Genomic DNA, 15782 nt, shown 5'->3' with positions numbered 1-15782 from the left:
CGGAGAGAGAAGCCGAAATATGCACCATTCTACACCATGATATTCCCATAAAATCACCTGACACATCGTCAATGCATTTCTGTGCATTTGGCCTGATGAAAACAACTGTTAAAAGCAGACGATCTCAAACGGTGAACATCCGGAGAGCTTGCCAACAAGACTGGGATACAATCGATGTAACTATCATTCGGTTTAGTCTGTTACCGTGGAAGCTGTAATGCAGAGCGATAGCTGATTTTACAGCCACAACAATACCCTCATTGCTAGTATCATGGATTTTCATACGTTAAGTATTGTTTGAATTTATATTTGTTTTCATAGATCGCAAATAATGTTTCATATTGTTAATCATAGTCGAGGACAAGATGAATTGTGGAGCATTTAAAGTAAATATGATAACTACTACTTACTCTTTCAAGCATTTAACAATTTTACTAGTCTATTTAATAACAAAGACGCCATTTTAATTCACTTCGTTAATTTACATGTGTAAGCAAAATCCCTGCTTCAGACTTTCCAAGCCTGTAATGCGATAATGCTCAGCGTATACTTCTCTGGAAAAATACTATATTGAGACCTACTCAAGTGCCATCTGTACTTTCTTGTAGTAACCAAAAAAATCTTTCCAGATGGGCTACATGAGTAGATCCCATTACTGAAGATAGAGAACACAGCATTATTCAATAACATGTTTAGATAAAAGAGTTAAAATCTACGAACAATCTTTCTTACCTTGGATCACTAATTTTTGTACTTCAATCGGACGGTTTCAGTGTTGACTGATACGGTTTCTATAAATATCTTAGTTTTAATTTTCTGGCTTCAATATAGATTCTCCCTGACTCTTTTTTAGTCAGTCTCTTTTTCCTCTTATAGCCGATAATACCTAGTCTTTATGTTCTATCTTCTTAGGATATTTTAATATTACAATTTAACAATGCTTAGTTACAAAGTATGAAACATGAAACTTTCCTATAAATGTTTGTATCATATTTTAATATTCTTGTTTCAATTTCTATTGTTTTAATTCCACCTGCTTCGTTAACTTTCATGTAAGTAGTGTAAATAGTCTAATTTCATGGAATGCGCTCGTTTCTATATGAAACTGATAACACCCACACAAAGAAATTATACTTTTGCTTAATTTTGCAGTTCTTGTACTCTATTTGAATGTGAGTATATTTGAGTGAGTGTATTTGTCTTAGCGCTCGGACATTCTATTGACTGAGCTACAGGATAGCTCATTTCAATTCATCTAGTAATTTTAAAATATTATTTTCTAAATATGCATTTTCTGTAGCCAATTTTCAGTTTCTTTATTCGTAAGATATATATTTGGTAAATTTTCCTGACTACTTATATGCTTCCCTGACCAAATGTCGTTTCCCTGACTTCCAAGTTTGTAGAAACCCTTGTGATACTTTTGTCAATGACATGTAAAAGTTTCTAAACTGGGCATATATGTTAAAGTTTCTCCCCTCAAGAAACTTCTAAGAGAAAAGTAGACAATCTATTTTTGAAAACTGTTACAAAATCTGTTTCTTGAAAACGTGTGTTGCACAGTTTAATGGAGTATCACTAATTTTAATTCTTTATCCTTCTTGTGAGTAAAAATAGTGTATAACTGTTAATCGCTTTCCACAACTGAAACGAAATCGGCTACAGGGTATAACAAAAAGGTACGGCAAAATTTCAAGGGTGGATTTCTTATGGGTAGACAGTAAAAAAGTTTATATGATCATATGTCAGGAAATGCATCGTTATAGAGTTACGGCCATTGAGCCGTCTGATGCTGTGAAATAGTAACATTCTGGTCGCCCCTTAATGTGACTAAATTTAAACCTCAATAGCTAAGCTCCTAATTGAGCTAGGAAGGAAATTTTGGTATTAATGTGTTTCTGAAGGATGAAGCTTTTGACTGATATGTATTTCATGTATGTAGAGGGTATCACGGTGGATGGGGGAGAGTACTACGTGATGCAAGAAACAAAACAGCAGGTAGTTTCCCTCCCCCCTCCGCTGTGGTACCCCCCACATCCATGAAATACATATCGGCGGAAAGTTCCATCCTTCAGGAACGCATTGATACCAAAATTACCTTCCTACCTTAATCAGGGTCTCAGTTATTGAGGTTTAAATTGAGTCACATTAAGGGGAGACCAGGATGTGACTATTTCACAGCATCAGACGGCTCAATGGTCGTAACTCTGTAACGATGCATTTCCTGACATATGGTCATATAAACTTTTTTTTACTTGTCTACCCATAAGGAATCCACCCTTGAAATTTTTCCATATCTTTTTGTTATACCCTGTGTATACTCGTATTTCTAGGACTGAGAGTGATCGAAAAGGAAGGCTGGAAAAGAATGAAGAAAATTAGATGGGTAAAACAAAAATCCAATTAGGACAAATCAGTGAAAGTTGCGACATAAAAAGCAATAATACAACTACTTAAAACGTAAAAGAATATATACTTATGGGATTTAAAGAGTTTTGTCTTCCTACGGATGTGACAATGATCGAGTGTCAAGAGAGGAAAGGGAAGAAGACGACATTTGATAGACAAATATTGAAGACAATTCTTGTATCGACACGTTGAACAGTAGATGCAGTTGCAAACACATTTAAGAGGACTGCACGGCGCCCAATAGACTGAAATAGTGTGACGTCGCATCCTTCTCGTTGCCATGGTGATCTCCATTTTATTTTCTAAACAACAAGTAGCCTAAATACCTAAAGAACCTATGTGCAAAACGAAAATAGTGATGAAATATTTCGGAACTGCAAACATTAGAGTGGAACAAATACTTATGTTTCTTTTTTAAATATTTCTAATGATTGAAACTGAAAAAAGGGGGTAGAAAAGTTAATTAGAAAAGAAATATGTTAAATAATGTTACGTATATGACAAGCATTGACACTGACATTAGCAAGTTCACATGTCTTATGAAATTTTCCCTCTGATGTATATTTTGAGAACTTCTGTATTTTCAGGTTAAATTAAACCTTAAAGTGTACTCACCCTGTTCATAATCAGATATTAACTTTAAATAATTCCGGAAAATTTTTGATTCAGTAATATGAGTATGATATACTATTGCAAATTTGAAGAGGATTATTGTTTAACAGTTGTTTAAAATATATACTGAACCATTCATAATTGGATGTGTAATTATTGTACGTTTTCTATTTTTCATTTATTTATTTTTTTAAGAAAATTGATAGAGAATATAAGAAAAGATGTTACCTATAGCCACTGATGGTTTGGATTGAATATTTCTAAAGGCTAGCATTTTCTTTCTTTTGTAATGTATACTTAGAAATAATATTGTGAACTCCCATTATAAACAGTAGACATTAGAGGTGTAAATGCCCCAATATAATTAACATTATTCTAAAAGACTTTTTTGTTTTTTAAAAATCATATATTTTTACAGCTTTCTCTGTGCCGACAGTTTGTCAATCTACACGTTAGGGAGTTTGTATTGCGTATAATTGCTTCTTATGGTGGATTACATGATAATATTGCTTACATTAACTATTCGATTTCTACCTTATTACTTAGGGATGTGGAACTTTCAGAAATAAGCTTCTTTAGTTCCATTAGCATTACCCGTTTGTATAGAAAAAAACATGGCGATCGCCATGGTAACGGGAAGGAAATGACGACATCACTATTCCAGTCTATACAGTAACACGTCAACTGCATGGAAGATATATCTCTGTCCGACGACCACTACGTTGTGTTCTGTTGATAATTCATGAAGTTGGCTCAACTTGGAGCAAAAAGGCATTCACAATAAAAGACAAAAACCGACACAATTCTCTACCTATATCATACATACTACTACTTCTTACTTATATATACGTTGTATAGAGTATTTTATCGCGCTTCCTGCCCTGTCTATTTTCCAATTTCCTACAGCTAGGATCAATGCTCCCCTGCTTGGAATATAACCCGGTTGTTAACTTTCATTACAACCTCCATCCATCTAATTTACGAAATGTTCCATCTACACATCTGGCAGCATTTATGGGATGCACAGCGTATCTTCTATATCCCGTCTTTTCTCTGCACACACAAGGCTCCATGTTCCACTCGGTGAAACGAGGGTAGCAACGCTGCTATCGTTCTCTCTGCTCAACGGCAATGCCACAATTCATAAATGGTACATCAAAAAACAGCGGCTTTTTATCATCAAATACATAATGGCAAAATCTAGTGCAAGGTTCGATTCTCGATCCAGTCGCACATTTTTCCATTCTTTGAATTTCGTATCTATCATCATACTTGTAGATTGAGTGGAACTGAAACTGATCAACAGCGTAAAACGTAGAGCAAAGTACGTAACCATGCTCCCTCTCCCCAACCTTCAAAAAGTATGCCAGCCACTGTTATTGGGTTAAATTTTCAGCAATTTTTGAAAATTATACCTGAAAAAACAACACAATGAATTCTGCTGTTCATTTTATTTATATATTTGTGTGGCTTCATTCAGAAATATTCTTACGTACCTGTTTAAACTATTCTGAGCATCTTGAAATTTTTCCTGAGCAAATTCAATTTCTGCAAGTAACATCAACGAAGCAACATCTTCCTCAAAATGAAACAGATCATTGTCTGAAAATTCATAGTAATCGGGTTCTGTCGTTTGTTCTTCTAAAAATTTATAGTAATCGGGTCTTGCACTGTGTTCAGCTTTAGTATTATCGTCATCATCTTGTTTTAAGGTCGTTCCACATTTATATTTTACTATTGCTGCTTGGGCTACAGTCTCTGCTTTATCAAGTTGATTGGATTTCAGACAAGCAATAATTGTTATATTTAATATGGTATTAAAGGGAGGCAGATCTTTCAAACTTCGTTTCTCATTGCCTTCTTCTTTGTTTAGAATTGAAAGAAGTGTCAACAAAGTGCTAGCAGCTTCGTTATGTTCCTGTAACAGAAGACGATCGTATTGCAAACAATATGGATGAGGTGATATTAAACTTAAAACACTATCTATACAGGCTCCCAACACACTAAAACTACAAACGTAACTCAAAAATTATCCGCAATTTTGATATAACTCTTCTTACATTCTTCATACACCTCTGTCCTCATTTATTTTATTGTTGTGCCGTTGTATTCATGTTATGAAAGTTTGATCCTAATTCTTCCATTTGTCTTCCTTTTGTTGCAGATAGATCATGGCCGCTTCATTAGAAGCTTGCACCAAAGAGGAACAACGACAGTGATCCGGTTTTTATGCTCGGAAGGTGTATTAGGAACCATGACTTATTTCCAAACGATGTACCACTTCATCAATATTCACTCGTCTGTCTAAAAATAACCATGTCACGTGCAAGCTCAATGTTGTCATCATTTGTGGCTGTAGATAGTCGTCCGGGTCCTTCCTTGTGTGACAATTTTAAAATTTTTCAATCCATTCCTAGGCACTCCGTTGCGGCAAGACACTGTTCCCGTATTGTGCCGAAAGTCTTTGATAGATTGCACCCCTGATACACCTTCCGACCACAAGAACCGGATCACGGCTCGTTGGTTCCTCTTTAGTGCAAACGTCTAATGGAGCGGCCATAATCTATCTTCAACAAAAGGAAGACAAATAAAGGAATTAGGATCAAACTTTCATAGCATGACCACAACAGCATAACAATAAAATAAACAAGGGCAGAGGTCAGTATGAACAATGTAAGAAAAGTGATGTCAAAATGGCGGATAATTTTTTGATTCTCGTAGTATCACATTTATTATATATTAATAGATGGAGAAAATAACTGATTTTATATTACACCAATTCCTCTTTAGGTGAGAATTCAATAATGAACAAAGAATGAAAAATACACGACTAAACTGTAATTGCACGACTGTCCGGCTTACGTACCGATGGGTTAACCACTGCGCTACGCAGTCTGCTGCCTGAACAGTTAAATACGAGGGGCATACTGAAAGTTGTGACCATTTTTTTCACAACCGTAATCTTTATTTGTAAGTGAAACCAAATATATCATGTCAATCTGCAGACCTTTCTTTCATTTTTCCACATAGTCTCCGTTTTTTTTTTTCACACATTTTTCCCATCGTTCTGTAAGTTTGAAATTACCCTTGAGATAGAATTTCGTTGACACTGATGCACTGCTTGCGGAATATTCTCCAGTGTCTCGTAGCGATGGTCTCGCATCTGTTCCTTCACAAAACCGAAAAGATGCCATGTCGGGGATGTGGAAGTGTTTCCCACCCAAATCTCCTGATTTGCTCCATAGTGGTACATGCAGTATGCGAACGCGCATTATCCTGTTGAAGGATGATCTTTCGAGGACGTTTATCACGACGGAGCTTCAAAAGTGTCTAGATGTAGCGAGAAGTATTTATGGTTTGTCCAGGCTCAAGAAAGTCAACCAGAATGCAACCCTGTGTATCCCAGGAGACGCTCCCCATAACTTTCCCTACCGATTGCACTGTCTTCGTTTTCTTCTTCGGTGGCGAATTCAAGTGGTGCTATTCCATACTCTGTCGTTTTGTTTTAGGTACATAATGATTGAACCAGCTTTCATCTCCAGTCATAATACTCGTCAAAAAGTCATTACCTTCATGTCAAAATGTCTGAAGAAGGGTTTGGGCAATGGTTAGTCTCTGACATTTGTGGTCCTGGGTTAATAAACGTGGAACCCAATGGGCAGAAACCTTCCGATAGCGATGTGAATCATTTCTTGCATCGCACTATGTCCAACACCAAGTTTTGCAGCGATTTCATTCACATCAGCCTTCTTCCCTAATCAGCTCATCAACCCTTACCTTGTTGCGTTCCGTGGAGGCAGTTCGAGGACGCCGACTGCGAAGCTCACCTTCAATTCTCGTGTTTCCATCCTTAAAATGTTTCACCCACCTCCTAACACTGCTGGCACCCATGCATACATCTCCATAGGCACGCTGCAGTCTGCGGTGAATTTCAGAAGCAGATTGGTCCTCTTTAACAAGGAATTCAATCACAGTACGCTGTCGAAACCAAACATCGCTGCCCACCATTTTGAAAATCCTGCCTGTGGTCACGTGCTAGCAACAAACATCGTCAACGTTTGAAAAGAAAGAAAGGTCTGTAGACTGAGATGATATACTTGGTTTCACTTACAACTAAAGATTACGGTTGTGAAACCATGTCGCTCACGACTTTCAGTATGCTTCTCGTATTCTATCATTCTTGAAGTTGATGCACAGCCACTCAGACCACATGGACTGTAGCACAACTCCTTTCGTGTTTGGACAATCTAGTGTTTAATAGCGTCCACCGAAAAGTTAAAATCGAAATAAAGTCTACTCATCGAACAAAATATCAATTCACGCGCGTACGTGTCGCACAGCAACCTGACGACTTTTATGGCGTAAAGACAAAATTATAAAACATAGGAAAGAAAACAGATATTGAACATAGAGAGAAAGTCAAGTAAAGTTCTTAGAATGTCAATTTCACAATATCAGCAATTGCCAGTTCACTACACTTTTGTGATTATGTATTGATATAAAATCTTCCTTTCTTATGTTTAAAAACACGAAGTGGAAACTCTGTCACGAGATGAATACTTTATCAAGGTTGTCAACTTAACATAATATTTCCTCAAATTTAGAAGATTTAACACTTCTTTAAGCTAGAAGACTCCATATCCTAGAATGAGAAATACTGGGGAGATGGGGGGAAATCAGTCTCACTCAATATTTTTGAAATAAGAGTTCCCTATTAGTAAGTTCCTGAAGGTACATAAAGTGACGCTATTGTCAAAAGTTCGCAAACTACTTAAAATCATTTATGTGAAATTAACATGCATTTCATATCATAGGTACTCTCCACATCTTTCTGTAATATGCACCACCTCTATATGTTGTTAGTTTTAGTTTGATTTAGCTTAACGTCCCGCGGTTATGCTGCTGGGCTAAAGGAGACGTGGGCCTACTGATTATAATGGAATCCGAACCACTTTGTCGTTCAACTGTAACGCCACCGGGAATCGAATCCGGAACCACACGAACCGAAGTTAAGCGTGCTATTTATATGTTGTTAGTCGTATCCCTAATTTCTCGTAGTATAATAACTATGGATGTTCAATTGTATCAACATTCTATATCAAAACATCCAAGTGAGAAGAGAGTTTATTTATTTATTTATTTATTTATTTATTTATTTATTTACACTGGTTTTAGCCGACAGACGAATGAGAGTGTGTGAATTAGACGAAGTCACAACCATCTAAATTAAGCGCGGGTTCACTTCATTTTTCATAGCGAATGGCACATGAGAAAACTTTCCACAAGATAGATGCCACGTTTACTCACACCAGAATAGAGAAAAAGCCGTGTAGCTGAGCAAAAATTGGCCGAGCTGCGATTTGAACTACTTCCGCATTCTGCCTATTTATCAGATCTAGCTCCCTTGGATTACTGTCTATTCCCAAAACTCGAAACTTTCCTGGCAGGAAAAAACTTTGAGTTAAAATGAAGGGGCCATACGGGAAGTAAACGGGTATTTTAAAAGCCTTTAAAAAAAAACGAAGCTGGAGAAATGTACGAGCAAGTGCGTTTAACTTCGAGGGGGACTCTGATGAAAACTAAAGTATGTTAAAAGAACAAAACAAACTTGAATTGTTTTATTTAATATCACACTAAGCTACCTACTTCTCAAACCACTCTCGTATATTTTCATCATTGCTGCGCATGCACCATATACACCATTAAGCTTATTTAGGTTTCTCTTCAAAAGTAAATGTATTATATTAAATGGCAGTGACTTTACTTGCACAGGTACATTACACGTTTCTAGAGCGCTTATTACTTTTGGCACTTTCATATTTTATTCGAATTGTTTGTAGAGGACTTAACAGAAATTGCATAACATAACGCATCAAGGAGCCAATAGTATAATGTTCACTCACAGCCAGGGTTGAAAAAAAATCACGATTCAAATTATAACAATTTTTGTTTATTTTTATTTAAAACTATTTATTTTTATTTAAGTCACTCATACTTGATTTTTAAAAAGAAAACTGAGTAAAATGTAAACGATGTTTCTTTTCCCAACTGGTAAACTACGGGACTTCATCTTTAAGTGATTTTACAATAAAAGTGAAATCAAGAATTTCCCAACATTTATGCTGTGTTTTCTGTAGTGTTTCTCGCACGTGATAGTTACTCAGTAGCAGTTACCGTGATCTGACGAAGTATATAATAATCTTAATTTTTCTGTTTAAGTATTTTAATCAGAAAACAACCAAAGTACAATAAGTAATGTAGAATGTTATCCATTTTCAATTTTGCACACTGCGAAAAAACTGTATTGCACTACACAGCGTGTATATAAGCTTTTAAAAGTATTTTGTTTATAAATTGAATATAATTTTTTTTATAACCTTTTCATCATAAATTTCTCTTCATGAATATCAGGATCTTTTTGCTTTAAAATTGAGCACTTTGAAGTGCATATCAGTTGATAAACTTGCATATCAGTATGAATCGTACATGAATATAAATATTTGTGTTCAAATTATCTGCACTCAGTATGACAAAAGTAATAGCACAATATGTAAGATTCATTTTTAATAGTAAGGTATTTCTAATATATATATATATATTTTTCAGTTTGGTTTCTATTTACTAACAATTAATTGAAATGCCCGTTGTTAACACAGGAAGATTTGGTATATGGCAAATATTCGAAAGGTATATTTGAACCTCCTTTCCCACCCCCTTGGAATGCATATTTGAATCGAAACGAAATAATAAAAACCCAGCTCACCCCAAGTGTTAACTATCTTCAAAAATTCATTTCAAATAGTGCAACCGTTATTGTTTGTGGAAAACGCTGCCGCACCCCTTCTACCCTGAAAAAACGGACTTCAATTATTAGTATAGCAACAATGATTAACAGCCAGACCAACAAATGCTAACTATGTTTAAAAATTCATTTTAAACGGCTCAGCGATTTGGTGCACGTCAACTTATTTTCAATGACTAGTCTATATACCGAGTCCTATTTCCCTAACATATTCTTACGCTTTTGCATTCGGTTGGAATGCTTTCGTCGTCGTTTTGAAGAAAGAAAAGAAACAATAATCGTTAATTTGGGAAATATAGCTCATTGGTAGAACTGAGACTGAGAAGACGACAAGCGTTTTAGTTTGAGAGCACACAACTTGTAATAAATAAGAACAAATATTTAAAAAAGAAAGTCGAGGGTTTTGGTTTGGGAAAAAAGAAAAAGGAAGATTGTTAGGGCGTTTAGGACTTTGGATGTGTGTTCCGTACCTCAGCTCCTGGACGTCGACTGGTCGTCTCCATGTCTTAGCCTCTGTACCAAATTGGTGTGGAAGTTGGAATAGATTTCTCCTGCTGTTGCTCACACTCGCTCCTCGTGTACTTCTCCGCTTCTCGTGTGTTTCTTTCATCTCCCGGGTCCTGGGGCATTTTTATACCATCCAAAGAAGGAAGATGGCCGTCGAAAATACGGAAAACATTCAAAGTACGAACGTGTAAGGATTAAGGAAAATGCAAGGTAAATGGAATTCTCGACTTATTTAATTATTTGTCATCAGTTACAGAACAATTCGGTTACATAAGTTACATAAAATTACAGAAAAAAAAAAAATAAAATCGTTATTAAATCTTGAACTGTCTTTATACTGAATACTAATAATATGAGGGAAATCCAATATCTCTACAATATAGTAATTGTTTCCCCCTTCCCTACTCTTCATTTTAAGAAAAGCGGAATATAACAAAACAAACTATTTCTATAAACAAACTATAAAGAGATTTTGTAAATTTCAATTTCCAAAGTTTGAAATGCGAAAATCTTTAAAATTTCTGAAGTGACAATTTTCAATGTAGTGTCAAACTACTAAAATACAATGTAACTTGTTAAATAACCAGCCTTTTTATTCTATACTTTGCTTTCCACGACAATATTACCCGGGTATACACGACCTGCAGAACATGAAGCTTAAATTTACACTTAAAAGTTTTCTAATATTACGAATTGATCACCTAGCTTTAAAGTCAAACGCATGAAGCAATGTATTACACAAAAATAAACTGAAAAAGTAAATAAAACTATCATACCTGCTGCTCCAAATACTTGATTCCTAAAGTATAAAGTGCCCTAAGAAGGAAATAATCTCTTTCGAAGTCTAATGCATCCAGCAATTTTCTCTGGAAAGAGTAGTACAGTGTATCGTTTTCGTTTTCTCCTGCCAGTTCCTGCAAAAGAATATTCGAAGTAACTAAATGTAACCAGAGGTCACACGGAAAAACAAACATATTATCAATTTTAAAAGTAACGAATGCAAGGAAAACTTTTTAGAAATAGTTTGACGACAAAATTTACGAGAAAGAATTCCCTGACTTTCCCCGGTTTTCCAGAACATTTTTTTTTTGAAATTTTCCCTGATATGAAATTAGTCTCATACATTTTTCTATGTTTATGGAAAAACAAGACCGAGAAAACATAGCAATGATGATAACATAAGTAATATATTTTCCCCTATTCAACTAGAACAATGAATAATATAAAAGAAATATAATGTATTTTATTATGAAATTACAGAACACTTACATAATAGAAATTTCTGCACAAAGCAGGAAATCAAACATCTTCCCTTAAACTTTAATCTTTAACGTTAGTCAAATAAAAGGAAAATGTCACAGTGAGAACTCACTTAAAAAGGATGGATGGATGTACATAAAATTGGGTGTCCTATGTTAACGACGTATCTTTAGGGGAAAAAAAAAATGTAATTCATTTCACTTCACCAAACGCTTTATTTCCACTTCAATACTGAGCATATTTTCCATTATTTTACTCTTCTTAGCTTCAAGCTTGTTCACAATGATCTTTATTTTCCTGTCTTCAGTTTCATTTTGTTTCTTTTGCTCTCACTCTCGTCGCAGAGTTGCTGCTTCAGAAAAACGAGTACGAGCATTTCGTGCATAATGAATCATGAATTTCCTTATGGATAGTTTTTCGAGGTGAACCAGAAGCTACTGTATTGTACACAAGTTTGCGTACTACTAAAATTTATTCGTTTATTAATTTGTTACACATTGAATTGATTGAAAACCCTTTTTCTAGATTTGAATTTTCATTAGAGAATTCAAGATCAATTTAACATCTCTTAAATCATTGTACTCTGATATATCCAAAAGTCATCAAATCGTTGATCGGTTCAACGAGTAGAATACTGGCTCATAATTGTTTAACATTTGGATTTGAACAAAACTCTTTGAACTGTCTCAGAACTCCTCTCTGTCCTATTACCATCTAACCAATTATTTTCAACTACTTCAGTTAAAAGAAGACTTCATGCGATTCATTCCAACATCGGATCCTACACAAATATTAAGATTCAGACAGGTAGGAGCTCTAGTCAATTTAGAATTTTAAAAGTAACTTTCCAAAAGTTTAAGAACAAATTTCTGCAAATTTGGCGAAAATCCAGTGCCCAAATCCGTTATTGGTTGGCATTTCTTAAAAGCAGTAAGTGTAACAAAAACCACTGGTATTTTTAAAGGCAGTATAAGTAGCAAAAACAAATGTCAAAGTTTTTAACGGGAAAAAAATTACTATTAGATGGTATTAGGTGGGCCGTCAACGACCAATTTCCACTTCCTCCGCTATCATTCGCACTCTCTACAACAATCCTAGGCCAAAAATTCTTTCTCTTTCTGTACATGGTCCGGGGTGCGAGCAGTTACAGGTGGCCAGCTCGGGGGCCTCTTACGGTGTTCCACCCTTCTCGGAAACGTTGAAACCATTCATAAACACAACTCAAGGTGACAGTACATTCTTCGTAAACTGCTATCGCCATTTCATGAGTCTCTTCCGCTGATTTTCCATGTTTGAAACACAACATATTTGTTCGCTGCTCCATTTTGGTATCCAATTTTGTTTCGACCGCGCGCACTGCAACTTAACTTTACAATGTGCTGTTTAGATACAATTAGCACACTTACAACGCCACCACTCAGGAACTTATTCAGACATGTCTTGACCTGTCCGGCACGGGATGCGCCGGTGGCGCACTTTTACGACCGTGAGTAGTATGCCGTCATTCACCGAACTTTCTAGACAGAGGTTGTATAAAGTTTACATTGGGTTATCTATTGAAATTTAATCATCCTTTGGTTCAAGTTCAACGGTGAACGCATCTCTTTAAAAGCAATTGTAAGGTTAGAAGCTTTAGAATTCCCTACAAACGCCAATGTTAAATAACGCGTGCATACTTGCCTTTTACGGTACTCCGCGACCACACATTTATGTATTCTTCAACAACTGAATTAGTTCACATCTAATGTTTGGTGATAATAACAAATAAACGAAAGTATATGCTATGTTGTCACGTTGAAGCTGCTCTTCCTGGCAATCTCACTGTCTGGAATAAGTTCGAACACTACAACATAGTAATTCTGCTTTTGTAATGCTATTTTTTAATAAGGACCTTTATAAACTATTTTGTTTCGTCCTCCAATTCATACTTACTTACACCGTAGAATTTATATTTGAGCACGCGACATCACTAGAAGCAGCTGGCCCTTAAGTTCTATATGAAGAGATACAAATAGGATGACACTCCAGGCCAGAAGGTACTGGCTTGCTTTCTTGGCGCTGGACCAGTAGAAAGCTGTTATTATCCCTGCTCCCTTCCCTTCCACCTTGCTCTCAATCGCTTGTTATATTCTTTCTGAGTAATTCTGGCTGACACGGTATGCCGCCCGATGCACAATTGTTTAGATCTTTGCGGGGTGTATTTCTGTCTGGCGCCGCGGTGTGGTGTCGACGTGCCGTCCAGTGTGGAGTTGTTTAGCTGAAATTCCCTGCCTATTTATTTCTGGCAAATAAGTTGCATTGAGAAGACGATATTTTCCTTGTAACAGCGAGCTGTGATGGTGGAAGAATATGTGTGGACAGGGTCAATTAAGAACACACAAGAGGCCTTCATTGCCAAGTACTCAGTGAAGCTGATGCAAAAATGGCGTCAAGCTGGGTCTGTGAGTAGGTGGAAACCAAATGTTGTCCACATCGGAAGTCATCCGTGGATAACGCGAACTCCGCAAGCAGATCGGTGTGCTACGAACGATATGTCAGCGTGTGCAGAAGTCTCTGAAACTGAATTCTTAGCAGGTAACATGTGTCCAGGAACTGAAGAAGCCGGACCCAGGTTAACGAGTTGCGTGCTGTAATTGGTTACTGACGATGATTGCGGACGAACGTTTGCATCCTCTGCTGTACTTTATGTCCGACAAAACTTGTTTCCATTTATCGGGTTACGTAAATAATAGGAATAAGTGTCACTGGTCTGCTGGGAATCCACATATCCTTCACGACCCTCTATGATCAAAACATTGGTGTTTGGTGCGGGGTTTCGGAGACAAGTATAGTGGGTCCTGGTTCTTTGACTCAATAAGAGAACATTGAAGTTTATCGTGGCTTCTTGCAACAGTTTTACGACGAACTGACACTACCTGAAAGACTATACTACTTACAACAAAATGGAGTCACATCACACATTCGAATGAATCTATGACTTCAGAGAAGAGCGCACAGTAAGCAAGGAGCTGTGGCCCCTAGTTCTCCCGATTTATCCTCCTGTAATTTTTTATCTGTGGGGATGATTAAAACAGAAGGTGTATGCAAATAATGATCATACCCTGCATCCAACTGCAGCAAAACATTGCCACTAATGAAGAGCTACACACGGTGTAAGACAATACGCTGCGACGTTCACAGGAGTGTCTCAATTTTAACGGGACCACTTTCAGCATGTTGCAGGTAAGTCAATGTTTACATTTTCCTACTCTTTCCGCCGTATCCGGTATTACCACGCCGGGCTACTTTTATGTGTTCCTGTATTTGCACTTTAAGTCCCTAGTCAGAATCTCGAAGTTAGCAAAAGAGCTGTGATGTCATTTAAATGTATGTTTAGTTAAAGAGTTTCCGTTGACAATGCAATTTTGAATCGTATTGCTGATAAAAGTTTACACGTGTTCTTTTCTTACTCTACATTTCTGGATACAACACTATCGTCATTCGGTACCAATGTCATTTGCAAGAGTGTTTAATTGTGAGGAAAACGACCTGCGTTTCTTGTGTAGTATAAAACACAAATACACCCATTCAATCCCTGAAAAACCTTAAATACTAGCTCAATTCCTTACAATTATATATACATGCGCTAATTTGTGTTTTTATAGGTCCTGTTGAATTGTGTATGGTAAGGATTATCCATTATGATCGGGTGAAAAAAAAATAAAACTTTCGATTTTCCATTATGACTAGTGCGGAAAAGTGACCATTGACAGCACTAAGTTCACACAAAAAATTGAAAATTTTTAGGACAACTTTGCCGAAAATGCCTTCAAGTTTCGATAACGCTTAATTTTGAAAATTTTTAACTTTTTTTCTGTAAGTACGTATATATTCATGTTAAGTGTTCCAAATACATAAATACACTCTTATTAAGTATTATTTGGGCGCAATGTGCCTATTGAATAGCTATTTTCTTTTTTTAAATCATTCCATATAGAAATCAGGATATTCTTAAGGGTTCTTTTTTCAGATTCCTTAGTACAGCCACGAAATTTATGGGAAGTTCAGAAATTTCAGTGATTTTTTTCTGTTATTCGCGATAGATACGTGTTACCGATAAACAAATACCAACCCTGCTCAGTTACAAATAAAGTGAGGTATTATTTGTTTCCTCAATTCGTGTTATTATTCAATTAAAATCTCTTGTCGTCGC

General features: G+C 36.2%; 1 protein-coding gene across 1 annotated transcript in view; it reads right to left on the bottom strand.

The window, feature by feature from the left end:
• Positions 1-15782, bottom strand: part of LOC145662815 (uncharacterized) — a 101320-nt gene that overhangs the window by 17378 nt on the left and 68160 nt on the right. The window contains exons 6-7 of the mRNA XM_081728711.1: positions 11107-11244; positions 4518-4939 (exon numbers count right to left, since the gene is read on the bottom strand). Of these exons, the coding sequence (XP_081584837.1) occupies positions 4518-4939; positions 11107-11244 (560 nt within the window). The remainder of the gene's footprint in view (positions 1-4517; positions 4940-11106; positions 11245-15782) is intronic.

Source organism: Thermobia domestica, chromosome 1, assembly GCF_964235325.1.
Source record: "Thermobia domestica chromosome 1, izTheDome1.hap1.1, whole genome shotgun sequence".
Classification (NCBI taxonomy): domain Eukaryota; kingdom Metazoa; phylum Arthropoda; class Insecta; order Zygentoma; family Lepismatidae; genus Thermobia; species Thermobia domestica.
Note: the sequence above shows the minus strand (reverse complement) of the source record. Positions and strands in the feature narration are given on the sequence as shown.